The following is a 27,515-nucleotide window of genomic DNA, read 5'->3' as shown; positions in this document are numbered from 1 at the left end:
ATGGGCTGTGGGACCAGTAGGAAAGTGGTCCCCGAGCTGCCGGGCTCTTTCTTTCACCCGAGCTGGGGAAAAGGAGTGAGGGGAGGAACCTGTGGCCCATTGCAGACAGGGGAAGGGGAGGCTGGGCACAAGGGGCATCGGGGACCCCCCGAAGCGGCAGCAGAAGCGGCTCAAAAAATGCAGGTGGCCAGATACCGGGCAAAGTTCGACCCCCGGGTCACAGCCAGGTAACTCACCCTAAAGTTCGTCTAAGCAGTGGGGGGCACGGTGTGGTGGGCAAAGGGTCGCCTCTCTTCTCTGCCGGGATGGAGATGTCGGGTAGCGAATGTTAAAGGGTCCCTCTGGGGGGAAAAAAAGGCTTGGAACACCAGAATCCTTTAGAAATGTAAAATAGGGGGGCGGCTAGGTGGAGCGGTGGATAGAACACCGGCCCTGGAGTCAGGAGGACCTGAGTTCAAATCGGACCTCAGACACTTAATAATGACCTAGCTGTGTGGCCTTGGGCAAGCCGCTTCACCCCATTGCCTTGCAAAAATTTTTAAAAAAATGTAAAATGGAAATAGTTGAAAAAAAAAGAAATGTAAAATAGGAATTTAGAGTCAGACAAGGATCTTTCAGATGGTCTTGTCCGATCTTTTCATTTTACTAATGAAGAAACCAAAGTCGCGACCAGAGAGAACCTGATTTGATTGGCTGCAAACCATGCCTGGTTCTAAAAGAAAAGCCTGGGAGATTAGGAACAATGTAATCTGTATCTCCCCATTTATCATCAGCTCCCAGTATTTAAACTAACTCAAGCCCTCCCATTCTACCTGGGGTAGATCAAAGAACAGGTTGTAGAACCTTTGGAACAAATGGGATTCTCCAGGGAATCAGGTTAGAGGAGTTTAGAGTGGGAAGGTCAAAGATCATTAAATACAAGCAATATCTGGTCCAACTTCTTTTCACAGGTGAGGAAATAGGCAGGATTAAAGAGAAAAGACTAATTTTTAGTTCAGCCATCTTTCCATTATGTCATGGACAATCTGAGCCCTACTCTATTACTACCACCATCACCACCACCATCAATGAGCATTTAAATATCACTTTAAGGTTTAGGGACAGCTTGTGGCATGGATAAAACCCTGGATCTGGAATCAGAAAGATCTGAGTTCAAATCGTACCTCAAGCACTAGTGGTGAAATTCTGGGCAAGAAACTTGACTTACCCTCAGCTTCAGTTTCCTTATCTATAAAAATATAGATAGTAATAATACCTACCTCACTGAGCTATTGTGAGGATCAAATGAGATTTGTATAAGGTGCTTCTTTCCTTCCTTTCCCCCAAGCACTTTACATTATCATTTGAATGTCTTTTGCTTCTTACACTTTCAGTATGTTCTAAAGTCTTAATTGACTATATTTCCTTGTGATATTTCTGTTATAATACTTATTATACAGGTTGTGTTAATAATTCTTCTATCTCACCTTTAACTTTAGGTTCAGAAAATCCAAAATTGTAGCATGACATTAACTTGAACTGGGTCTAAAATCTACTACATTTAGAGGTTGGAAAATTGCATTATTGGTTGCTTTTGCTGTAGAGGAACCACAGCTTTATTTCTTTTTCTGGCTAGAGGTGGGAAAAGAGTAAAGACTACTGAGAAATGCCTCTCACCTGGTCAATCCAATTTAAATTTTTTTCAACTATTTCTAATAAAGTCCCTATACCCTTCTTCTTCTTCCTCTTTCCCCCCTCAACCCATCTTGTGGAAATAATCCTGGACTCTCTAAAGTCATGGCAGCCAAGTATAAACTGTAAGATTCTACCAGGTTCAAAACTTTGGGTCTAGTGATATCCTGTCAGTTAAGCTCAGTTAAGAGAAACTCATTATCAGAAGCTGGGTCAGCTAGGGAATTTTTAAATTGTTATGTCTGGGGTCAGATGATCCAGATTCAAAACCTATCTCTTTACCTCTCTGAACCTCAATTTTCTCATCTGTTAAGAAAGGGAGGGGGTGGATAATAATTATTTTTACTTGACAGAATTGTTTTGAGGATCAAACAAGATAACACATGTACTTGTAAAATTTAAAGCTCTAGAATAGATAAAGGCTAGCAATTATTAGCTGACCTCTAATATTCCAGTCCAAAATCTGTTTCTATCATTATATTAAGACATGAATCAGAATCCAGGGAAATAGTGGTCAAGTTTTATAACATAGTAAGATCTGGATATTACTGCTGAACATTTGTCATTTCTCTTGAACCAATTTCATTTCAACCATTTTAAAGGTAGACTTAAAACCTTGCCCTTTGCTTAAATGCCAATGACACAGTCTTCTCTAAAATACTTGCTGAATAAATGCAGTTTATTTTTGTTGACTAAAGCATTCTTTATTTAAGCAAATGAGGTTGGACCTTCAGCAATGGAATTGTCTGATAACTGATGATTAATTTAGTGAGCAAATGGTCTGTCTTTCAGTTCAAGGGGAAAAGTGTTTGCAAAATGCTCTCATCTGCTTTAAAGTGAAGGTAAAACATGAATTTGAGATGTCTTCTTAGTCCAGAAAGTATTAGAAATGAAAATGCCCATGATTGTGTTCATGAAGAGAAGAAAGGAAAGAGGAAAAAAGAATCTTTTGAAGATGGCTAAATTGCTACCTATTTTGATAAACTAATTGACCAGAAAATTAAAAAGCATTTCCTAGAACAAAGATGTTTTCAGTTAGTCAGTAGAAATACCATTATTATTATTTTTTTCTTTTTGCTCAGTAAGCTGTTCGAAATAGGAACAAATAATTTGGAGAGAGATAATAAAAATGGAAAAAAACCAGAGAAATCTACCCCACCTCAATTTTAAGAGCATAATATTGAAACTAAAATAGGAATCTTTCAGAGTAGAATTTAAAATATTCCACATTCTTTATTATTTATTGGTTTGCATGTTTCTTTCCAATTCTTCCCTCCTTCCTTCCTTCCTTCCTTCCTTCCTTCCTTCCTTCCTTCCTTCCTTCCTTCCTTTCTTTCTTCCTTTCTTCCTTCCTTCCTTTTTTCTTTCTTTCTCTCTTTCTCTCTCTTTCTTTCTTTCTTTCTTTCTTTCTTTCTTTCTTTCTTTCTTTCTTTCTTTCTTTCTTTCTCTTTCCTTCTTTCTTCTCTCTCTCTCTCTCTCTCTCTCTCTCTCTCTCTTCCTTTTAAATGGAAGACAGTTTACTGAGTGGAAAAGAGCAGTAAAGTGGGTTTTAACATCCTGAGTCTAGAATTGCTTGTCTCTATGTTCTAAATGTTTAATTTCACAAGGTCACACAACAAATCCAGGTCAGGAGGGGAGCTTTTGAACTATTTTCAGTTGTTCTACCTGACTGGGTTGCTTTTTCTGTGAGAGAGTAGCCCATATATTATTGATAATGATTTTACATTCTCTTAAAACTTGTATTTACTGCTTAAAAATAGCAAGTGTCAGCAACATTTTTCCTTCAGAGGGGGTGCGGACTTTCTTTTCTTCACCTAAGGAGTTGTCAGGAGCTTGTGAAAAGTCACTCCTTTCAATTTATACTGTTTGATAGTAAAAGACAGTTTCTGAGTCCTGAAGAACTGTAGCTGTGGCTTGTTGTTTCAGATCAATTTTTTTTCTTCCTTGAGTCATTCAACAAATATTTATTGTTGTACTTAAATGCTGGGAGCTGTAGGAGAGAAACAAAGATGAATTATATTTAATTCTCTTTTTCAAGGAACTTACAATCAATGAAGCAACAAGCATCTATGCTAATCCATAGGGCTATAAAGATGAAAGTGAGACAGTCCCAAGCCCTCATGAACTTACTTTGAGAGTAATATTAATTCTTAATAACTAGCAGCTATTTACAATCAATCCTCTGACCTGATGCCCTCTTTCACCTCCATTAAAATCCTTTTTCTGGACATTCCTTTCATTTTTTTTTTGTTTTGAACTTTATTTTTTTGTTGACCTTAATTTTTATTTTGAAGTTAAATCAAAAAATTAGAATTTCCTCTTATAAAGTAGAAAAGAAAAAGAATATTCTACATGTACAATAAAATAGGTTTAACCATGGCTTTCACGGATTCAGTTATCTCTATATAGATAAATTTTGATTCTATTTGTTCATCACAAACTTTTTTTTTTGTTTTTTGCCTTCCAGTCCAATCTCCAACTGCCTATTGGGTTCTCAGATTAAACATGTTCCAAATAGAACTCATTATTTTTCCTTCCACCCCCCCCCCCCCTTAATCCCAGCTTCCCTGTTACTGCCTAGGGTACCACCATTCTTCCTCTCAGTTCCAGTTTATAACCTCAGTATCATGCTTGATTCTTCACTCATTTCCCCATATCCAATATGCTGACAAGTCCTGTTAATGTTACCTTTGCAACATCTTTTATCGTCATCCTTCTTTTCTCTGAAATTCTAGCTACCCTGGCGAAAGTCCTTATCACCTCTTGTCTAGGCTTTTATAATAATCTGCAGGGTGGTCTTCCTACTACCTGCTTCCTGCTCCAGTCTCCAGCCAGCTGTCAAAATGATCTTCCTAATAAACAAACTGAACATGGCAGTCCTCTACTTAATAAATTCCAGGGACTCCCTATTGATAATTATGATGATGATGATGATGTTGTTTGTCCTTGTTCTCAAAGAAGACCATGACATCAAGGAGGTGACTCCATGACATGCACATTAATTGGATTTGAGAGAGGTGGTGTTGTACTAAGTCACCACCAGCCTTACTTTCTCCACAGTAGCTGTCTGGGTCCAGGGACCAGATATAAATCAGGATGAATGAAGATAGTCCTGGTTGTGAGGCAATCAGGATTAAGTAACTCAACCAAGGTCACATAGCTAGTAGGTGTCAAGTGTCTGAGGCCATATTTAAACTCAAATCCTCCTGACTTCAAGGTTAGTACTCTACTGCACCACCTAGTTGCCCTGAATCCCTGTTACTTCAAGGAGCAAATATAAAATTCTCTGTTTGACTTTTGGAGCCCTTCACAATCTGTCCCCTTCCTACCTTCACATACTCTATGATCAGCAGTGCTGGTCTTCTTGCTTTTATAGCCCAAGACACTCCATGACTTTTGGCTAACACCCCCATTCCTAGAACTTTTTTCTTCCTTGCCTCTGATTCCTCGTTTCCCTGTCTTTCTTTTGTTGTACCCCCAAACAGACATGAGAAACAGAGACCAATTGAATTTTGGAATGGAGTATATTTACCCAGGGGATGCTAGGGGGTAAAACCCAAATCTAACAATCCTGAGAATAGAATGAACAAGGTTTTAATAGTATTTTGAGGGGAGGGGGTATCATGAGCAAGCAGAGTACAGAAGCAGAAATAGCAGTTAGATATATTTCCTTGTCAGACTGTTGCACACATATGACATAGTATAGATAGGAGGCCAATAAAAGATGGAAGGGGGTCAGGTCTACCTTAGGTCTTAACATGTGTTCTGTGGTACAGGACAGTCACGCACCAGAGAGAGGGTCAAGTTCTGCCTATGGTACAGTACAGTCACGTACCAAGGAGACTTAGATCGGGCGGAGTTCATTATCTCACAGCTCCAGCTGCACCTGGGGTGGGGGGAGGCAGTTTTAGGAGGGAGCAGGAATATTGCAGAAACAGAAAAAGGATTAGGATTAGGTAAATCTCAGATAAAATTTATGGTATGTCTTGTGACTCTCAAGGTAACTGTTTGAGCCCTGTCAGGATGTTCCCAGACTTAGCGGTGTTAGCCAAATTGAGAAGTTTCTTGGTGCCCCAAAGTGTCAAGGACTCCCTTTACACAGGGATCACACAAGTATTAATATTGTACTTCACTTCTAAGGCTCAGATCAAATCCCACCTTTTTCAGGAGACTGTCTTCCCTCTGAACTAACCTAATAATACTGTATATATATCATATATACACGTAGTTGTTTGCATATTGCTTTCTTTTCCTTTAGCCTTCTATTTACAATGTGATCTCCCTAAGGATACAGACTGGATTTTTTGCCTTAATTTGTGCCTCAGCATAGTACATAGTTATTGCTGTTGTTGTTTGTCTTTTGTTTTGGAAGAAGACCATGCCATCATGGAGATAATGCCAAGGCAAGTACAGAACTGGATTTGAGTGAGGGGGTGCTGCGCTAAGTTACCAGCCTCACTTTCTCCAGTGACCACATATGAATCAGAAAGACTGTAGATGACCTTGGATGTGAGGTGGTCAGGTCTAAGTGACTTGTCCAGGGCCACACAGTTAGTAAGGGTCTGAGGTCAGATTTAAACTCAGATCTTCCTGACTTCAGACCAGCACTCTACCCACTGTGCCATCTAGCTGGAACTTAGTGTCTAATAAATGACTAATTGACTAATAAATTCAAGAACTAATTTTCAAAACTGTCCTGATTGTGTTTCCTTCTTACCTTGTGTTCTCTTCTGTGCATTTTAAAAATTAAAAGATTAAAGAAACACAATTAAAGAAGAAGGAAAGAAGATGAGCAAAGTCACCTATCCCATCAACTGAGTCTAACAGAATGGTCAATATTGGGTTTGGATTTTAGCAGTAGTCCTGAAATCTTGGGTTAAAGTGCTACCTATATGACTTGTTATATGACTTGTGCAAGTCAGTTGATTTTTCTCAGTCTCATTATCCTCATAAGTAAAATGGCTTCAAAACAACAATAATAACACCTTCTTCACAGGGTTGTGTGGAAAATATTTTATAAATTTCAAATTGCTACAGAAAATGAGCTAATTTAAAACATTTAAGTTCCTTTTTGCAAGGGAATATGTTTGAAAGCTATATGTTACAGGATAAGGGATGGGAAGAAGTCCCCCAGGGATCCTGAATATATTGGAGAATAATTATATTAGATGGTTGACAGGTCTATTTGTTTTTCATTAGATATGATATCCAGGCTCTTATTGGAAGAGGCAGTTTCAGCAAGGTTGTGAGAGTGGAGCAGAGAGTCACAAAGAAGCCCTTTGCAATAAAAATGGTGGAAACCAGAGTGAAAGAAGGCAGAGAAGCATGTGAATCAGAATTGAGCGTCCTCCGGCGAGTTAGTCACTGCAATATTGTCAAGCTTGTAGAGGTTTTTGAAACACAGGATCGAGTTTACATCGTGATGGAACTGGCTACAGGAGGAGAACTCTTTGATCGAATTATTTCCCAGGGAACATTCACAGAAAGGGATGCCATCACAATCCTCAAAATGATTGTTGATGGAGTAAGGTATCTGCATAGTTTGCAAATAACTCACAGGGACCTGAAGCCTGAAAATCTCTTGTACTATCACCCAGGAGCAGAGTCAAAGATCTTAATCACAGATTTTGGATTGGCAAGCTCTGGTAACAAAAATGGTAACTGGTCCATGGATACTGTCTGTGGGACACCAGAGTACATAGCACCAGAGATTTTGTCCAGAAAACCATACACAAATGCAGTGGATATGTGGGCCCTTGGAGTAATAACATACATTTTACTAAGTGGCTCCCTGCCATTTGAGGATGAAAACCACATGAGACTTTATAGGAAGATTCTAAAGGGCAAATACAGCTACAAGGGAGAAGTGAGTAAAATGTTTGATATGCTTAAACTTAGTATATTGGATAATATCTGGTTGGATTACTGAATTGTTGCATTATTTAACATCTTAACTCTTTTTTCCCTTTGTGTACTAGAGCCACAGTGATGACATAGTACTCTCCTCAGTATGATCTTTAAGTGTTTGATGAAAGTGTTGATGCATTTTGGAAGGCCTTCAATTAGCTACACAGTGTAGTTTCAGTGCCCCAGCTTCTCATTTTGTGAAAGACTTTTAATCTTTTATGGGGACTTTAAGTTTTAGTGGATGTGTAAGAAATTAAATCATTGTGGTATAAAAGAAAGAACATTGGATTTAAAATCAGAGAACTTGACTCTGGGGCTTACTACACATATTCTTTACATCTATTTCTTACATATTTACCTCACTTATATGGATGTTGTATGTGTGTATTTGTGGGATGGAGTGAACTAGATTTTAGGAGAATGTTTTATATTAACTGTCTTTACCATGTTATTTAAATGTAGTAGGGGACCCAACCAGTCACTTCAAGTGGAAATTGGGGGATGCCATTATTTTCCTTCCTACTTTTGTTAGACATTTTGGGGTTTAGAGCCTAGATTTTTAAAAACTACATTATTATTTTATTTTTCAAAAAATCTAGGATAGGGGTGGCTAGGTGGTATAGTGGATAAAGCACCAGCCTTGGAGTCAGGAGTACCTGGGTTCAAATCCGGTCTCAGACACTTAATAATTACCTGGCCGTGTGGCCTTGGGCAAGCCACTTAACCCCATTTGCCTTGCAAAAAAACTAAAAAAAAAAAATCTAGGATAATTTACTATTGGTTCTATGCAGTTTTCATTTACAATTGCTTGAAATACAGCTCTGAAAAAAGCAGGTTTTAGAAAATCTGTTGTGTTTCAAATGGAGCTATTTGACTAGTCTTTAAATCCAAATCACTCTGGTTCTCATTGAATGATTAATAATAGCCCCCAACCCAAGACTTTGTAGTTTATTATTTAAGTTTTGCTAGCTTGGATGAATAGCAATTATTTTTTTTCTGTACTTTTCAGAAACTCTAAGAGTCTTCTCCTCCCAGATTGATAGTTTTGTGATGATTGGGTCATTTTTTTGACTCAACTCTTATCTAGCCCTTAGCCATTGAATGATCATGGCCTCAGACAAACTGAGATCTGTAAAAGACATTAATTTAGAAAGACCAAAGTTGCCCACTATATCCTGGATCATCTTAATTTTTGCTTACCATTGGACTTTGATGACTTTGGAGCAAAAATTCATGCTCAAGTCAAGACATCACCTTCATGATGTCACTAGTCCTCTTTGAGAATGAAGGATGAACAACAGCAATAATTTGCTATGTGGATCTCTTGCTCATGGAAAAAAGAAAGGGGACAACTAGATTACAAAGTGGATAGAGAACTGAACTTGAAGTTAGAAGACCTGAGTTCAAATATAGCTTCAGATACTTACTAGTTATATAACCCTAGGTAATTTACTTTCCCTGTTTCCCTCAGTTTCCTCATCTGTGTAATAGGGACAATAAGATAAATGAAATATTTGTAAAGTGCTTTGTTAATCTTAAAATAGAGGGTACCTATTATTAAAAATGGGAAATTGGACTTGGTAATTCCATAATCTCTTTCATTTTTAAATCCATGAAATTTTTATTATGTTAATAGTCAAAAAAAAAAAAGAAGATAGCCATAAAGAGACCATAGTGTATGTGTAACAGATAAAAATATCTTTTAACCTCATATGAATCCCTAGTTCAAGGACATAGCTGGGTACATACTTTTCTTTGCCCTTTTCTATGGAATTCATAAGTATAAAAGGTATTCATAGTTAAGAAAAAGACTTTAATTTCCTAATGTTAATTGAGACTGTGAATGGATTATTAAATAGGAAAAGGAATGAAAATAACATGTATTGTTTTATATAACAAAGTGAAGAGAAATAGTAATATCAAATATTTCAGTAAATTCCTTTTGTGTGTGATATGATTTCATTTCCTCATTTCACACCAATACTAAATCAGTTAAGAGCTGGGAATTAGGATTAATGACTTCATTTTGGGATTTGCTGATTTGTATGAATCACTTAAATGTGTTGCCTAAAATGTCCTCCCCCTCTTCCCCCCACCCAAATTCCTACAAATTCATGTTGATTCTTGCTAAGTGGTTTTTTAGGGGTTTTTTGCAAGGCAATGGGGTTAAGTGACTTGCCCAAGATCACACAGCTAGGTAATTATTAAGAGTCTGAGGTCAAATTTGAACTCAGGTCCTCCTGACTCTGGGGCCAGTGCTCTGTCCATTGTGCCACCTAGCTGCCCCAATTCCTACCTGCTTTTGCAGTCCTTTGGTACTTACAAAGTATTGCATTGTTTATTTTATCATTTAACAGCATGATAAAAAAAAAGTGCTGTAGAATTATCTAGTTGCCTCATGTCTATATGTCTCTATAACATGTGTGTATGTAAATATTTAGACACAGCCTTCTTTTGGTATGAATGAGATCTGGTCTACCTCTTTAGAAAGTAGGAGAAAAGCGGTGTTGATGCCACCAACATATAACACACACACACACACACACACACACACACACACACACACACACACTAGTTTCCAAGAATGATTATAAATTAGACATATCTCTCTCTGTCACCTTTCAAATATCTTCAGTCTGGAGGTTCAATGTTAGGAGTTCAGTTGGAAAAATGATCCCTTGATTGTTTTTTTTTAGGTTTGTTTTTTTTTGCAAGACAATGGGGTTAAGTGGCTTGGTCAAGGCCACACAGCTAGGTAATTGTTAAGCATCGGAGGTTGGATTTGAACTCAGGTACTCCTGACTCCAGGGCCAGTGCTCTGTCCCTTGATCATTCTTAAGGATAGACTTTTTGCCAGTTTAAGCCCTTCCTACCAAATACGTGTTACATTAATGAGCATCATAAATCTTGAAATAAGTAAACCCATTTTTTTTCCAAGCAAAAGGGCAAATAGATATTGGAATTCTACAGATTAAAATTTACTAACAAATACACAAGAGAAATGAGCTCATCAACTGGGAATGAGATGAGATCTAAACTCAAACCAGGAGAAAGAATACTGTTACCCAGAAAAAGTCTACTCAGCAGCTCTAGAACTGATAATTCTGGAATTCAAGGAACGTGATTGTTCTGGTCTAGTCCACAATTCAGAAATCTCAATCACCTACTTAGAAGTTTTCCTTTCCATGTATGTTTCCAAAAACATCTTTCTTAAGTCCCTAAAACAAACTGAAGTCCTTTAAATAGTATCACACTCCAAGTTATCTCAATTAGTTTACACAATTACACAATTCTGTTTACACAACACAGACCAATTTCTCCACAAAACTGATCCAAACTTGGGCAGAAATAGAATTACACTTTATTTCCCCAATGAAATTGTAAACTCTTTGAGATCAGAAACTCACTTGTATCTCTCACATCTCTCACATACGTCCAAATAATATGCCTCAGTGTAATTTACATAGAAGTCAGTTAATAAACACTCATAAAGTTGTCAACAATCCTCAATTAAAATGTGACAAAAATTTATTTTTGATCTTAAATATTCCTCTGTTTTGAGCATTTATTTTCAGTAGTTTCAGTAAAATACAAGCTTTTGATTTGCAAGAGCTAACTTGAATTTAATTTTCTAAATTTAATCAGTTATAACAAAATCACAAAATTGAAAGAGATCTTAGAGATCATTTAATACGATCTCTTTATTTTACAGATGAAGAAGCTAAATAAAAGTACCTATGTTACCTTGGGCAAGTTATTAAACTTCTGATGGGCTCAAAGTCAGATTAAGGTCATTTAAAACACTTCACCCATTCCATGCTCCCAATCCCCCACCTTCCATACACACTACTATATGCTAAAAGTTCTACTTGCTAAAATTAATTTCATTATCTCTAGAAAACTGAGAAAGGTAGGAAAAGATATATCTTTCATTGGAAGTAGAGACAAAGTAGAGACAAAGGGGTCAAGCAGGCACAGTAAGAGGTAAACTAGAAAAAAAAAATTGTTAATAGGGGTAGAATTCTGGGCAAGTCCAAGGGATGATTTCTCTTTGGTCACATTAAATGGTTATTGTAATGGCCATTGTAGCAAAGAGTCCATGTCAGGGTTGTAACACTTCCAATAATAGAGAAACCTTAACGATCTCTGAAACCCTTAAGGCTCCTCCTACTTCTCAATCACTTGGAAGAGAAACATGGGAGGTGCATTTTAGTCCAAAGCACAAAAATTATTAATTAGACATTATCTCTCTGTCACCTCTCAAATATCTTTAGTTTGGTGGTTCAATGTTAGGAGTTCAGATGGAAAAATGATCCCTTGATCATTCTTATGGATAGTCCTGACCTTCATTTGCCAGCATTCTGTCTACCTTGTGAATGAAGCATAGATATAAAACAGAGTTTTATTATATTGTCTAGTGATAGCCCTTCCTTTCCTTTCAAAATTCCTTTATTAAGACTTTGTGATTAAGGAATATCAAAAAAAATTGAAGTGTTTGAATTTATGTATCCTAGCAGAATTTGGGAGCTTCTTGAAGGTAGGGGGATATTTTGGGTTTTGGTTTTTGTATTTAATTTTTGTTTTGGGTATTTGTTTTTGGGGGTTTTTTGCTTTTTTTTATTTTTTGCAAGTCAATGGGGTTAAGTGACTAGCTAATATCACAGGGCTAAATAAGTAGTAAGTGTCTGAGGCTGAATTTGAGCTCAGGTCCTTCTGACTCCAGACCTAGTGCTCTATCAGTTGTACCACCTAACTGCCCCTGTTTATTTTGTTTATGATTTTTAAAAAATCACTTTAAATTAAAAAAAGGAAAATGTAAACACAAGTATATTGTCTGACACATAGTAGACATTTACAAATGTTTGTTGAGTTTGATGTTAACTGAAATGTATGAAAACCTCCAAGACTTTCAATTTAAAAGTATATGATATTTTATAATACAAATATTCCTTTTTTTTTTGCAAGGCAATGGGGTTAAGTGGCTTGCCCAAGACCACACAGCTAGATAATTATTAAGTGTCTGAGGCCAGATTTGAACTCAGGTACTCCTGACTCCAGGGCTGGTGCTCTATCCATCGTGCCACCTAGCTGCCCCTATAATACAAATATTCTAGTAGTTCATAGTCTTAATCAACTAATAGTTTTTACTTTCATCATCTTCAAAATGGAATTGTCTAGGAAGTCTAGTTTGATATTAGCCAAGGGGAGTTGAATGATGGATTGTTAGTATTGTTGCTAATGAAGGAAAGAAGGGACTTCATGCATTCGTGCCTAATTATACATCGTGGCACCACTATAAACTATTTGAATGAAAAAGTTGCTAATGGGATGGACATAAGTACTAAGCTAACTGGTCAGACAAAATTTGATAAATAGAAATTCTTACAGTTTCAGGAATTAGCACTGACCAATTTGGAGAAAAGCATATTTGTCAATGATTCTTTAATGAAAAGTCTGATTGATGATACTCATTTTCTCCTTTCAAGGCCCTTCTTCGAATCTTCTCACATCTCCCAGAATTTGCATAGCACTTTCTTGCATCTTTCCTCTTTCAGATTATTGAACAGGTACAAGAGTAGAGACTGAACTAGAGAAAGATTATACTAATCTCCTTCCATTTTCTTTCCATCAGGGCTAGAATTCCAGTAATAGTTATTACACATTTCAGGTGGTCTGCCAAGTCATAATTTTTATAATTTAAGTTCCTATGGCTCATTTTCTAAGTAATTATGTTCATTAAAATTGTGATGCTCAAGAATTTGTCATTAGTAAAAAATATAGTGCTTTGATGGAAGCTAATTAGAAAGTCTTTTGTTGTTGTTATTTGGCAAAATGGACATAATTCCATTTTCTGATATTAACTCCTCTCTTTTCTCATTCCTTGTCTTGCTTCACTTAATTTGAGAGGCTGTGTTCCCTATCTCTTACACATGAGTCATTAAGAATAATCAATTTTCCAAGGATCAAAATGGCAAATATGCATTTTACTGTGTCTGTATAGACCACACTCAGTCTGTTAGAACTGAGGACAAAAGAGGCAAGGATGATGGAAGGCAGCAGGTATATTGTTGGGTTTTTTTTTTTATTACAGTTAGGGGTGGGCTTAAATGGAGTTGGAAAAACACTGAAAGAAAGTGACTGGAAATTCTTGGAAGCTGAAAAATGAGAGTCATACTTACTTTGTTCTCCCTATGAATAATGCATTTTACTAATGGTAAAGTTTTTTTGTTCCCAGATGACATTGTACTGATTGCATTGACTCAATTAAATTCAAAATTTATTAATCACCTATTGGGTCCAGGTACTGGCAATACAAAGACACAAACAAAACAAATCTTGTCCTCAAGGAGTTCATATTCAACTGAGGTGAAAAGGAGAGGAGAGAGATTATTAACAGAAATAAGAATATTTCAAATGTAATACATGCTTTAGGGAGATTCTCCCAATTCCAACTCACACTCATGAGTTAGATCTCTAGAATGTGTACACTCTGTCCCTCAGGGATATTCAGTATCTCTGCTAGTCTGCCTCATTCTCTCTCTTTCTTTACTCCTAAGAATTTTAGTTAAAAATCATTACTTAAAAAGTCATCCAGTCTTAAAAAGCTTTAAGAAAGAAATATTTTCTAAAATTCCAAATAGTTGGTACAAAACATATCACCAAAAATCTGTGACACACTTTCTACTAGGAGAGAGTGGACTCAAATTTAGAGGTCAAATGTGGCACAGAGGTGACTCATAGATCCTGATTTCTGGAAGTCCTTTTCTCCCCTTGATGGGATGCTCAAGAAGTTCTCTTTAGGATGGTCTTTCCTATTTTTAATAGAACTTTGACTATGTATTCATTCTGTTCTCGTCTCCCAATCCAGATACTGCCACTAGAAGATAATATCTTGAATGATACCAATGAGAATAGGAGAAATTCAAAATCATAAGAGCCAAATGATAAATGGTCAACAGACAATTTTTAGAGAAAGAAATCAAAACTCCCATTAGTCATGAATCACTGATAGAGAAATGCAAATTAAAATATCTCTGAGGTACCTCATGCCCATAATATTGATTAAGATACAGAAAAGGAAAATGACAAATACTGGAGCAGTTGTGGGAAAATAATGTCCTATTGGTGGCACTGTGAACTAGTTCATTCTGGAAAGCAATTTGGAACTATCTTTAAAAAAGCAATTAAACTGTGCTTACCCTTTGACCTAGCAATACTGCTCCTGGGGCTATACTCCAAAGATCAAAAAAAATGAAAAAGGGCCCATATGTATAAAAAATACTTATAGCAGCAAAACTGAGGGGGTGCCTTCAAATGGGGAATGGCTGAACAAGCCGAGGTTTGTGTGATTGTGATGGAATAGTATTGTGCTTTATGAATTCATGAAGAGGATAGTTTCAGAAAAAAACCGGGAAGATGTGTATGAACTGATAAAAAGTGAAGGGAGCAGAATCAGTAGAACAGTTTACAGAGTAACAGGAAATCTTATAAAGATAATCAACTGTGAAAGATTTAATGACTCAGATTAACACAATGACCTACCACAATTATGAAATACTCATGATAAAAAAAATACTACTTCCAGATTGAAGCATTTTTCCCTTGTATTTCTTTTCTTTTCTTTCTTTCTTTCTTTCTTTCTTTCTTTCTTTCTTTCTTTCTTTCTTTCTTTCTTTCTTTCTCTCTCTCTCTCTCTCTCTTTCTTTCTTTCTCTTTCTTTCTTTCTTTCTTTCTTTCTTTCTTTCTTTCTTTCTTTCTTTCTTTCTTTGTTTCTTCCTTCTTTTCTTTCTTTCTTTCTTTTTTTTGTGGGGGAAAGGGGCATACCTAATGCAAATTTCTAGTGAAAAAATTTGTTTGCATGACTTCACATTTGTAATGAGTTTTGTATTTCTTGCCTTCCCAATGGTTGGAGGAGGGAGAGAATTTGGAAAAAAAAATAAAATTGAACAATAGCAAAAGAAATTCCTCTAGATTTTTTTAAAGGTTTTCGCAAGGCAAATAGGGTTAAGTGACTTGCCCAAGGCCACACAGCTAGGTAATTATTAAGTGTCAGAGATTGGATTTGAACTCAGGTACTCCTGACTTCAGGGCTGATGCTCTATCCACTGTACCACCTAGCCACCCCATTCCCTAAATCTTTTGAAGCTCAAAAGTGCCTTCCCTTCTAGGCAAAAAGGGGAGATATAAGACTACAGTTGAAACCAAAGCTGTCTATTCTCCCCCATCTCTCAAGTTACTCCTCTGGGGAAGAGTTCTTGTTCATATTTATTGCTCATTGGAAACTGAATCCCTCCAATAATGATGGTTATTAATTAGCTTGACATTTGAAAGTTTTCTGGATAATGATCCTATGAACCTGTGGGAGCTGATGGGAATTTTAAGTGTGTGTGTGTGTGTGTGTGTGTGTGTGAAGAGAGAAGAAAAGTTAGTCTAAGACTTGGAGAATACCCAGAGATAGGAGGCATAGGAGGTGATGATGATGATGATGAGCCAACAAAGAAGACAAAGAAGAAACAGACAGGTAGGAGGCTGAGAGGACCATTGCATGAAAACTAAGGGAAAACAAGATAAAGAGATGGCGCAGAGGGACAGATAGTCAGCTCTTGGAGAAGATAATAAAGAAAAGAGTTTAGAACATAGGGAAAAAGGGTAGAGGGAATGACTTTGGTAAGAAGGGCCTCCTCAGGATGAGTAGAGGTGTAGAGGAATTTTTAGGCAGGGAGTCAAGAAAACAGGGAACTTGATGTGAATAGCCCCTATTTTCTCAGTGAAAAACATATCTGAGAGTATAAAGGAAGCATTATTTGAGATTTGAGGAAAAGTTTTGAAATGGCATAGAACATGGCCTCCAAACTTTTTTGTTCACAAATCTCCAGAAAAATAATGAACCTGTACCTACAACATGTGCATATTTACTTATTTATAAATATTATACATGTATTATATGTTCTTCTATATTAATAATTGTATAAATTGTAAAATTTATAAAATTACAAAATAAAATAAAATATTTCATTAAAGTTTCAAAAATAATTTTGTTCTCACTAAATATTATTAACATTTAGCATTAATATTAAATATTATTAATAGTATCAATATTAAAATATTATTAATAAAACTTTTAGTGAAAGCAATGTGATTGTATATGCTTAATTATTTGTAAGATATCTTGCATATGGGGGTCCAGTGAATATGCAGACCCTATTAGCTTTCTAAGATGGCTCCTCTATGCGACAGACATTGGGTTGCTACTTCTCAGAGACATGGGTAGATACTCGGTAATTTTTTTTCTACTCAGTTATTCATGTGTTGAAGAAGACACTTTTTGACTGGCTGAGGAAGCATTTGAAAAGTCCTGTCATCTTCAGTTTTGGTCTTTATCTTTGCTTCATTTGATTCTGTGAGATCTTTGTGATTTCTTCACTCGTGGGGTCCTATAAAGAGAATAAAGCCTTCCTTGGTTTCCTGCATTCCAGAGTCATAGTTTCACAGACAGTGAAGTATGAATGAACTGAGTATCAAGGAGTGACCTTTAGGAGTAACCTTTGTGACCCCAAGTCAGTAGTAGTAGTAGTAGTAGAGACAAAGGCTCATCTGGTATTTATAATACATTTAGACATGAACTTGGTGAAATCAATATTATATAGGGAACTGGAGGCAACCAGATGGCTCAATGGATTGAACAATGGGCCTGGAGTCAGGACAACCTAAGTTTTTTCTGACCTTAGACATTTACTAGCTATGTGACCCTGGTCAAGTCTCTGTTTGCTTAATCTACTGGAGAAGGAAACCATTCTAGTCTCCTTGCCAAGAAAACTCCATATGGATATGCAAAGAAGCAGACATGACAATTTAGGAAATGAACTAAGTTTCCAGCCTGTTCCACCAGAAACTATGGTAGCATAGAGAAGAATGTGCCCTCAAGGTGATGGGGTAGAGGATGTTTGGATATTAGTTCTTGCTTTATCTTTGGACAAAGTTTTAAAAAATAATGTTTATAGTATTTTTGCCTTAACCCTTTTTATTTATTTTTTGGGGTGTATTTTAAAGTTTATGTAATATATTGAAGGGTGTTCAATTTTTTTTTCACTGATTAAATGTTTATTTAAAATGGTATAGAGAGCACTGGTTTAGTCCAACCATCCATCTTACATGGTAGGAAACTGAGGCACATATAGATTAGATTAAGTGGATTGTACAAGAAGTATCTGTGTCAGAATTTGAATCTAGGGTCTCTAATTCTAAATTACCTATTCTAGCCATTACAAGATTTTTATCCTTGACTCATCTTCAAATCCTTTCAGCTCCACCCTTCCTTAGTCCAATCAGTGGTAGAGTTTTATTGTCTTCAGATCTGGCATATCAAATGCCTTCTCCATTCTCATAGCTACCACTTTAACTTGTACCATTACCTTTTATCTGCAACACTGCAAAAACCTCTTTAAAAAATTCAGTTTTATCTTACTTTTAGATCTGTGTTCTCTACTTCCCATTCTATCTCCTTTGAGAAGGAAAGGAAAATAAAATCTGCTATAAACATGAATACTCAAGTAAAACAAATTTCCACATTAGTCATTTAAAAAAGAATATCTCAAACTGTATTCTATATTTATCACCTCTCTATCTGGAAGTGGGTAGGACTTTTTTTCATCAGTGAGTCCTCTGGAATTGTGGTTAGATATAGTGTTGATGCAAGTTCCCAAATCTTATTGATTTGTTTGTCTTTATAAATTGTTGTTATTTAAATTGTTTTCTTGCTTTTGCTCACTTTGTTGTTCATTTGTTTCTTTAGGATATGACCCTTTTTGACTGCAGTGGGATTTTCTTGGCAAATATATTGGAGTGAGTGATTTGTCTTTTCCTTTTCCAGCTCATTTTACAGATGAGGAAACTGAAGTAAACAGAGTTAAGTGATTTGTCCAGTGTCACATAGTTAGTAAATGTCTGAGACCAAATTAGAACTCAAGTCTTCTGATTCCAGATCATGTGCTCTATCCACTATATCTTCTTGAGCTTTTCTGCAACCATCTCCATCATTTGATACAGTGCAATAATATCCCATCACATTCATACACCACATTGTGTATAGTCATTCTCTGAATGATGGTTACCTTTTCAGTGTCCAATATGTTTTTTCCTGCACTACAGAAAGAACTGATATAAACATTTCTGCATGTCAGTTCTTTTTTTTCTTTGATCTCTTTGGAGCTAGATCTAGTAGTGTTATCCATCTTTGGATCAAAGGTTATATGTATTTTATTTATTTTTGCTATATCTTTGAAGTAAATATCCTTTTGTAGTAAATATTCCACCTCCTAACTTCCCTGATTTCCTTTATATCTCAAAGTCTCACTTGCTACAAAAGACCTTTTCTAATTTTTACTAATCTTTCCTCTGTTCATCATTTCCAATTCATCTTGTTTGTATAAAGTCATTTGTATATTATGCCTTCCTTGAGAGCAGGGGTTGTTATTGGCTCCCCCCCCCCCCCCCCCCCCCCCCAGTATTTGGCACAATTCCTATAGTAGGAGCCTATTAAATGTTAGTTGACTATTTGCTTGCTCTTTTGGACAAGTCACTTAACTTCTCTTTTGTTGACATTCCCTCAATTTTCTTCTCTGAGCAGACTGGTATCAGATCTCTCCTGAGTTCCAGTCTCACATGACCTTATGAAATCTCAAAATATCCTGTAGGCATGTCAAATTCAACATGTTCAAAACTCATTATCTTTCTTACCCTAACCTTCCTCTCTTCCACATGCCATTATTATTGTCAAAGGTACCATCATCTTGTGAAAATCAATAATAATTTAATGAGAAGGTGGGCTGGAAGTCTTCATCTCCTCCTGCTGAGAACTTTTCTTCATCATGAAACTCGTGTATCTCCAGCAATTGGGACAGGAAAATCTATTTCCATTCAAACCACTATGAGTTGGGTCACCCTAAAATCTAACAAGGACAGGCTCATTTCTTTGGGGGCAAATACTCGCTTAGATTGGATTCTGTTTACATGCTAAACCTAAGTAAGGTCTCCTAGTTGGGTGGGGTCTGGTCCAAGATTGAAAGATATGCCCCTCCAGGGTTAGGGATAGTTTTAATCTGTCTTATCCTTCAAGGGCAGACTTGTAAAGCAGCTGGGTATCAATGAAGAAACAGAGAAGAAATGCCTGTATTCCAGTGTAACAGGTTTGGGGGAGAGAGGTGGAGAGGGGAGGAAACAAGTAGGGTTATGTGACTTGTCTAGGTTCACACAGCTGATAAGTGTCTGAGGTCAAATTTGAATTCAGGTCCTCCTGACTGAAGGGCTGTTGTTCTATCCATTCCACCAGCTAGCTACCCTTCAATTGGTTATTAATAATTTTTCTTACCATTCACCTCAAGATCTCATCATCTCTAGCCTCCCAGTACAGTAGCCTCTTATTTAGTCTCCTACCTTTAAATTCCAATCCTGTTTATCTTTCCTGTTGCTGAAGTCTGGGTCTGATTAAGTCATCTCTACTTCTCAACAAACTCCAGGGCTTCCCTCAAGAAACCAAGGATTAGGGGTGGCTAGGTGGCACAGTGGATAAAACACCGGCCTTGGAGTCAGGAGTACCTGGATTCAAATCTGGTCTCAGACACTTAATAATTATCTAGCTGTGTGGCCTTGGGCAAGCCACTTAACCCCATTTGCCTTGCAAAAAACTTAAAAAAAAAACCCAAGGATTAAAAATAGACCCCTTGATGGCTAGTTACATATATAACTACATATGTAAATATCTATAACTATATGAAATATTTTGCATTCATTACAATCTGCCCCTTTCCTCCTTTTCTAGGTAGCTATTTGTTTGTTTGTTTTTTAGTTTATTATTTTGCAACTCACTTCCTGTGCTTTGTTTTCCAGTCACGTTGAAACCTATTCACTGTCTCAAAAATACTCTCCAGATATATTCCCTTCTTACATCTTAATCTCAGAATCTCTAGTTTCCTTCAAAATTCTTCTCGTGTTATCTTCATCATGAAATTTTTGTGGGCCTGCTAGCCCCTTCCCCACCACTCCAGCTGCTGAAGAACCTCTTCCCAAAACTATCTAGAATTCATTTTTCATCTAATCTGTATTACTTATATATGAGCATGTTATAACCCTGATAAGAATATAAATTCCTTGAAGGCAAAAGAAACTGTCTCCACATTTCCATTAGCACAATGTCTCATACTTTATAGGTGCTTAATGAATGTTTCCTACTTGATAAATATCAGGACAGGATCCCTCTCTTTGTCAGTATGTCTTCTCATTGACTTTTATGCTGCTTTTTATAGTTATCCTTCAGAATTTCAACTTTTCCCATCATGATTTCAATATATTGTGGGTTGGCATAAGAAACTGAGTTTTGTGGAAGCAACAGACAACACGTGAAAGTCAGCAGATGACTCAGAGCCTATGATCAATTATTTCACCCAGTAAGGTTAAGACAAGTACAATAAGGTATTGTAAACCTCCCATAAAAGAAAAAAAATCAGACTTCTTCTCTGGTATGAAGGGAGATTAAAACATTTTATGTGAATTTTCCAGATTGCAGGGGCCATATGCCCCTAATAACCCTATTCCTACAAGCTGGAAGGGATAATTGTATAGCAGTGACCATCCTATCCTCTTGCACATTTTCTTCTCTGACTTCTGTAACACTGCCCTCTCCTGGTTCATCTCATACTTGATTAATGGTTCCCTCTGTGTTGGACTCTATTCTTGTGTGTCTGATATATATACTGACTATGACCCTGGGTAAATTACTTCATTTCTCAGTACCTTAGGAAAGTTTTCAAGACACGAGTTGAAAAATAGTTCTTGATATACATTAAACAAGGTAGTTTTGTCACTTCAACTTCTTTATTTTGATACATATGCACAAGACCTAGTTTCAAAAGCCAAGGTCTCCCACTGCATATGAGACTATTTCCAGTCGTTCTGATTCATATCTAGCTACTGAACCTAGATGAGTTTGGAGGAGAAAGTGAGGCTGGTGACTTAGCACCCCCCCCCCCCCACTCCAATCCAACTGCATGTCATGGTCAAGGTCTCCTTTGAGAATGAAGGACAAACAACAGCTAAATCTACATATTATTTATATATATATATATATATATATATGTGTGTGTGTGTGTGTGTGTGTGTGTGTGTGTGTGTGTGTGTGTGTCCATATTTATATATACTATACACATGAATTTTAGCTACTTCAGTGTTGAAACAAAACCCATGACATATGCTGTCATGAATATTGTTACAATATTAACTTCAGGAAACTTGCCATATGCCCAACTGGATGAAATATCACAATAAAATTTGTTGCTTCTTCTTGTTAAATTTTCAATTCAAAATTAACCAAAGCAAGGATCTTGTAGTAAAGGGTGGAGAAAAAAAAATCCTCGAACACAAATTTGCTACACAAATATTATTTCTAGAGTTGCGTATCACTCAACAAAGGTGAATTGAATTTATCTAGGCTACTTTTAGAGGACCAGGTATCACATGCTTTTTATGTATTCAAGTTGTGCTGTTAATTTACTTCCTATAAAACCAGAGGAAATGAGTCCATGAGTTATGATCCACAGAGGTATAATTTAGTTGCACAACCTGCACAACATTCGGCAATAATGAGGCATTGTGAGATGCGTTAAAATGGTGCTAATTTAAGAGGGTGATCACCAGTAGCAGTTTTGCTTAAAGTTGTCACTATTTTTTTAAGGAAAACGTTGATTTTTTTAATTTGGCTTTAAGCCTAATGCAGTGAATTACAGCTTAGCCATCTATTTAAAATTTTAGGATGCTGTTAGTTTTTCAAACACTCTGAAAACTCTGTAATTAAATCTACCGTTAATTACTTAGGCTTCAGCAAGCAGCATATTCAGCAAGTTGATCAGTTTAAAAAATATAAGATGAAACTGAAAGAATGCAGTCCCGTGACTGGTTGTTTTGTGGAATATATATAGCTATTATATCAACTACTTGATAAGAACTCCATTTTGATCATGATTAGCCATGATACATAGAAATCTGAAGAGGGTATGTGACACATCCATATATTTTCAAGTTATAGAATGAACTTGGAAGATAAATTCTGAAAACTTAAAAACCAAGAATCATGTCTAACGGTTCCTTTAAACTTACTAGTATTAAAATAAAGATGTATCCTCCTACAAATATCCAGAAAGAAAAGTGTATTTATAGTAAATCTTGCAAGCAAACCATTGAATCAGAGCATTTATGGGACTTAAAATTGAAAAAATGATACAACTCCTCATAGGCAGTCATGAAATTAGGAGACAAAACACTAAGGAAATAGAATGGAAATAATCTAGATGAGAATTAGGTGCTATGTTCATAGATTATACAAGATATTCAATGGAACCAATCTTTTGAACTTCTAAAAAGGAAAAACAGCAATGATAAGGGATTCCTTTACTTGGTATCTCCTGCATTTAAGTAGGATTTAAAAATCAGTGTGTTTTGGAATGATTTTTAATCTTATAAAGGACTGCCTTTTTAATAGATCTAAATGTTTTTGTTTGGTTTTTTTTTTACAGAGGTACTTAAGTGTAATAGAATTGATTGGTTTGAGTTTTGGTTTCCATTTAAAAAATTAAATTCTAGAAATTCTGTGAATGTTGCTAAGAGAAAGAGAAACAGGGACAGATATCACCTGGAGAAAAAATGGGAGGAAAAACAAAAGTACTGAATAATTTACAAACAATAAGTATTAAATAAATAACAGGAGAGGCATCATGATCAGATTCTCACATTTAATTAATTATGGGATTATGGGAAAGATATTTAACCTCTTTGAATCTCAATACTTCAATGAATCCCTCTTTGGAGGTTTGTTGTTTGGTTTTTTTTTGAGTACTCATGGGACTCTTCTTGCTGGTCATATGACTTGGATGTCTCCACGCTCAGAATCTTCCACATAACTTCCCCCTCACCCTCCCAAATCAAGCTTTAAGGAAAATACTTTTTGTTTTCAGGACACAACTTCTCATTTTCTTCTGTTGAATGTTAAATATATTTGCATTTGGTATAAACAATTCAGATCAGTTCAATATTGATTAAATGTCATTTAAATGCCAGATATTATACTTAACCCTGAAGATTCAAAGACAAAAAAAAAATAGAAATAGTTTCTGCTTCTAAGAAACTTATGTTCTATTGGACTTAAGGAGTGTCTCAGAAGCTGCATTGTACATATTTTATGCTTTTCAGAGAAAGGTTTAGTTTATTATCTCCTAACAAGCTCAGCATTTTTTCCTTATTGCTGCTCGTTTGTTTCAGATATATGATTTCATATATGAGCTGGGATGGAAATTCCTTACTTCAGTGCATATTCAAAACTGTTCTACATTTATAATCTCAGAGAGTTATCTGGGGCATGAAATGGTTAAAAGACTCCCTTCCTCTTCCCCACCCTACAAAAACAGTTTGTGTAAGAGGACATTCCAGGTTTCTCTTTTTATCACCTCACACTGCTTCTCAAGTTTAGAATATATGCAACTTAACATTCATTTAAATGAAGAACTTAGTTCAAATAAAAGTATAAATTCAGAGCCAAGTCTGGGCAAAATTAGAGTGCACACATTTGTATTTGATGTCCATTGAAATGCTTTGTCTAGACTTGAGGGTAGCTATTTCATAATAGACAGAACCCTCTTTGTATTAGTTTAAGATAGATGTTGCTAATTATTTCATCTCTAAGGGAATAAAGGAGTGGCTTCATGATTTGTTCATATTCACTTTAAAAAACACAGTTTTAATGTTCATTAAAATTAATTTTTGATAGCTTGTTTTACATCATGGTCATTTCCATGCCTATACATGTTGAGCAAAAAATAGTTAAAGCTTAACAGACACAGCTTCTTTATAGAATGGCTTATGCAGTATTCTGTATAACCCTTCATTTTTCCAAAGAAAAGAGATGCATTTCCTCACCTCTTCTCTGAAGGGTCAAAATTGATCATTAAAATTATGCCCACAGTACTGGGTTTCATTTTAATGTTCTTATCATTTACTTGATCATAGATCATTGTGTACCTTGCCTTCCTGGTTCTGTTTACTTTCCTCTGATTCACTTCACACTGCAAATATTCAACTGGTTCTCTGAATTCTTTATATTGGTTATTTCTTTTGGAGCAATACTATTTCATTCCTCATAGTCTTCAGTTTGTTCAGCCATTCCCTAACTGATGAAGGAATTTTTCTCAATTCACATTCTGAATGTTATTAAAAGGGTTACATTTTTAAACCCCAAGCTCTCATTCCCACTTTCCTTGTCCTGATGAAACGTTAGGGATTAATTTCACAGGGAGATCCTTTATTGTTTCCTCTGGAACATTCTGACCTTCCATTTAGAATTGAACAAAATTTCAAAAAACAGAAACAGTGTTTGAATCTTTCATAGAATTTTTCACGTTTAGAGGAAGGAGGCAAACTGTCCATTTTTCTTAGGTGCTCTGGGGCATTGAATAATATGGACTGCTTGACTATAGGGAACACTGCTTCCTTCCCTCTCCCATGTGAATTGCTACTGTTGTATTTATAAAGTATTTTAAACACTGTAAACATAGCCAGATTAAACTATTCAAATGTCAGATAGAGCTAGTAGCTGTTACTGAGCCATGTCCTATCTCTTCAGCACACTGAATTCCTGTGCCAGTCTGCTGATTGAAGACAATGAGAACTCTGTATTCAGGAGAATCCCTTCATTGAAATGCAACAATTATTCCCCTCTCCCTCCCTTTCCCCCTACATAGTTGTGGGGATGGAACTGTAATAAACCCAGGGAGTAATGTCTTCTGTGGGATAATAGAACTCAGTGAATCTAATAGTAATTGGGCATAGTGATCAAAGAATTAGGTATTTTCCCAATTGCATACATAAGGGAAGGGGAATAAGCATTCATTAAATGCCAAACACTGTGGTAAGTACTTTACAAATATTATCTCATTTGATCCTCGAAACATCACAAGATATACCCTGTAAGGCACACATATCCACTTGGGTTAATTAAATGTGGCTTGTGAAAAGCATTGATAAATATCTTTGGGATCTTGCCTACTCCATTTAAGGGACACTGCCATTCCTGCCTTGAGGAAAGTAGGAAAAATGTCACAAGGTTAGGTGCTTTTTCCTCTAGTCTCTGAGAAATATATTGGAGTAGAATTATATCTCCTCACTGCCCTAAATATTTCTGGTTTTAAGGGCATAATTTTGCTCTAAAACAAAAAGTTTCTTTCCTGATTGATCTTAAGGGGGGGAAGGCTTATACCTCTTCAGCATTATTTGAAGCTTTAACACTTTTCCATCAAACACTGGCTACATAAAAAGACATTCATAAATAGTGAATAGCAAGTAAACCCATTAATCTAAGCCAATGGCCAACAAAAATGGAATAATTTATACAAATTAGACTATAATAGAAAATACATGAGAAATAAATTATTTTCTGGAAGTGAGATGATCTTTTAACTTAAGCCGAGAGAGAGAGAGACCCCAATCTCATTCTAGGGTTCCTAGGAAGAAAACTTGAAACCAGGGACATATTGGGAAGTCAACTTCTTTTACATATCTAAAACTTCCCAAGGTTTTCTTCTTCTTTCTTTATATGTCTAAAGTTGGTCCTTAAGAGTCTGGTTATATGTGTGATGAAGAAATATTCTTTCAATGAATATATTTTTTCTCTAAAGTTCTAGCACTAAGTCTGTTCGCCACACAGGCATAATACATTACTCCATCAATTAAGAAGTCTCCTGCTTATGCAACAGATATTCCAGGGTTTACTGGAAACCTGGGTTCTATATTACTACTATTATTTTTGCCATTTCTAGATCTTTAATGTAGTAATTTTTAAGTCTGATAGCTTCCAGGAAAAAAATTCCCCATAAAGAGACAATGTGTATTATGGAAAAAACACTGACCTCAGAGTCACCCCACCTGAGCACTTAGCCTCTTTGGACCTCAGTTTCCTTATTTGTCAGAAATATTGAAGTGTTTACTATTTCCTTCTCCAGTTCATTTTGCGAATTTGAGAAAACTTCCAGCTTTAGATCCATAAACCTATGAATTCTCACTTGTTTAGCAAAGAATTAGTTGTAAATTGGATGTTCTGATTTGCTTTCTTAAAGGTGGAGGGAAGTCTTGGGTTCGTTCTATGTTAATAATCATATTCTTGTGACAAAAAAAGCTTTTGAATTAAATGTGATCTGATCTTGACTTTTATATAAGAACAATTGTACAGCACTTTTTCTTGCATTCTTTTTTTTTAAGCCAATGGGGTTAAGTGACTTGCCCAAGGACACACAGATAGGCAATTATTAAGTGTCTGAGGTTGGATTTGAACTCAGGTCCTCCTGACTCTAGGGCTGATGTGTGTAGCACTTTTTAAACATACATTATCTTGTCTGAGACTTAAAAGAATTCTGTGAGGTAGAGGTATTCCATGTATCCCTATTCTAGTTTTGTAAATCATAAGTGACTTGACCAGTCAAATTGCTATTAAGTATAAGAGTTTTAAAACCTGGCTTGTAAAACCAGACCTTCCTGACTCCAGCATTCTAAATGTTCCCTTTGAATAAACTAACATCCAAATTCCAATTTTCTTTCTCTTTTTTCTATTTCAGCCTTGGTCAAATGTATCCAACTTAGCAAAGGACTTTATAGATAGACTGTTGACTTTGGATTCCAATCAGCGCATGTCAGCTGGGCAGGCACTAAATCACCCTTGGGTGACCATGGCCATGACATCTCCCATGAAGAATCTTCAAAGATCCATCTCCTGGAACTTGATGCTCAGGACATCACCCCATTCACAGTGTTCCAGATCGGCTCGGACCTCTGAGTCTTACCATTCTAATGGTTCAAAACACACTTGGGGGAAAAAACTGGTGAATAAGACCGGTAGTCTGGGATGA

At 36.2% G+C, this 27,515-nt stretch overlaps 1 protein-coding gene across 1 annotated transcript; it reads left to right on the top strand.

The window, feature by feature from the left end:
- On the top strand, positions 1–27,515 carry PSKH2 (protein serine kinase H2). The gene is made up of 3 exons (XM_074207413.1): positions 1–227; positions 6,871–7,537; positions 27,225–27,515. Exons 1-3 carry the CDS (start codon positions 1–3, stop codon positions 27,513–27,515), a joined length of 1,185 nt encoding a protein of 394 aa, XP_074063514.1.

The sequence above is a fragment of the Macrotis lagotis genome, chromosome X (assembly GCF_037893015.1).
Source record: "Macrotis lagotis isolate mMagLag1 chromosome X, bilby.v1.9.chrom.fasta, whole genome shotgun sequence".
NCBI classification, from domain to species: domain Eukaryota; kingdom Metazoa; phylum Chordata; class Mammalia; order Peramelemorphia; family Peramelidae; genus Macrotis; species Macrotis lagotis.
This window is presented reverse-complemented; position numbering and strand designations above follow the sequence as displayed.

Excerpts from the sequence above, each read along its gene's own strand:
- PSKH2 (XM_074207413.1), top strand. The coding sequence starts at position 1 with ATGGGCTGTGGGACCAGTAGGAAAGTGGTCCCCGAGCTGCCGGGCTCT. Across the intron at positions 228-6,870 it reads GACCCCCGGGTCACAGCCAG|ATATGATATCCAGGCTCTTA; the intron begins GTAACTCACCCT and ends GTTTTTCATTAG. Across the intron at positions 7,538-27,224 it reads AATACAGCTACAAGGGAGAA|CCTTGGTCAAATGTATCCAA; the intron begins GTGAGTAAAATG and ends TTTCTATTTCAG.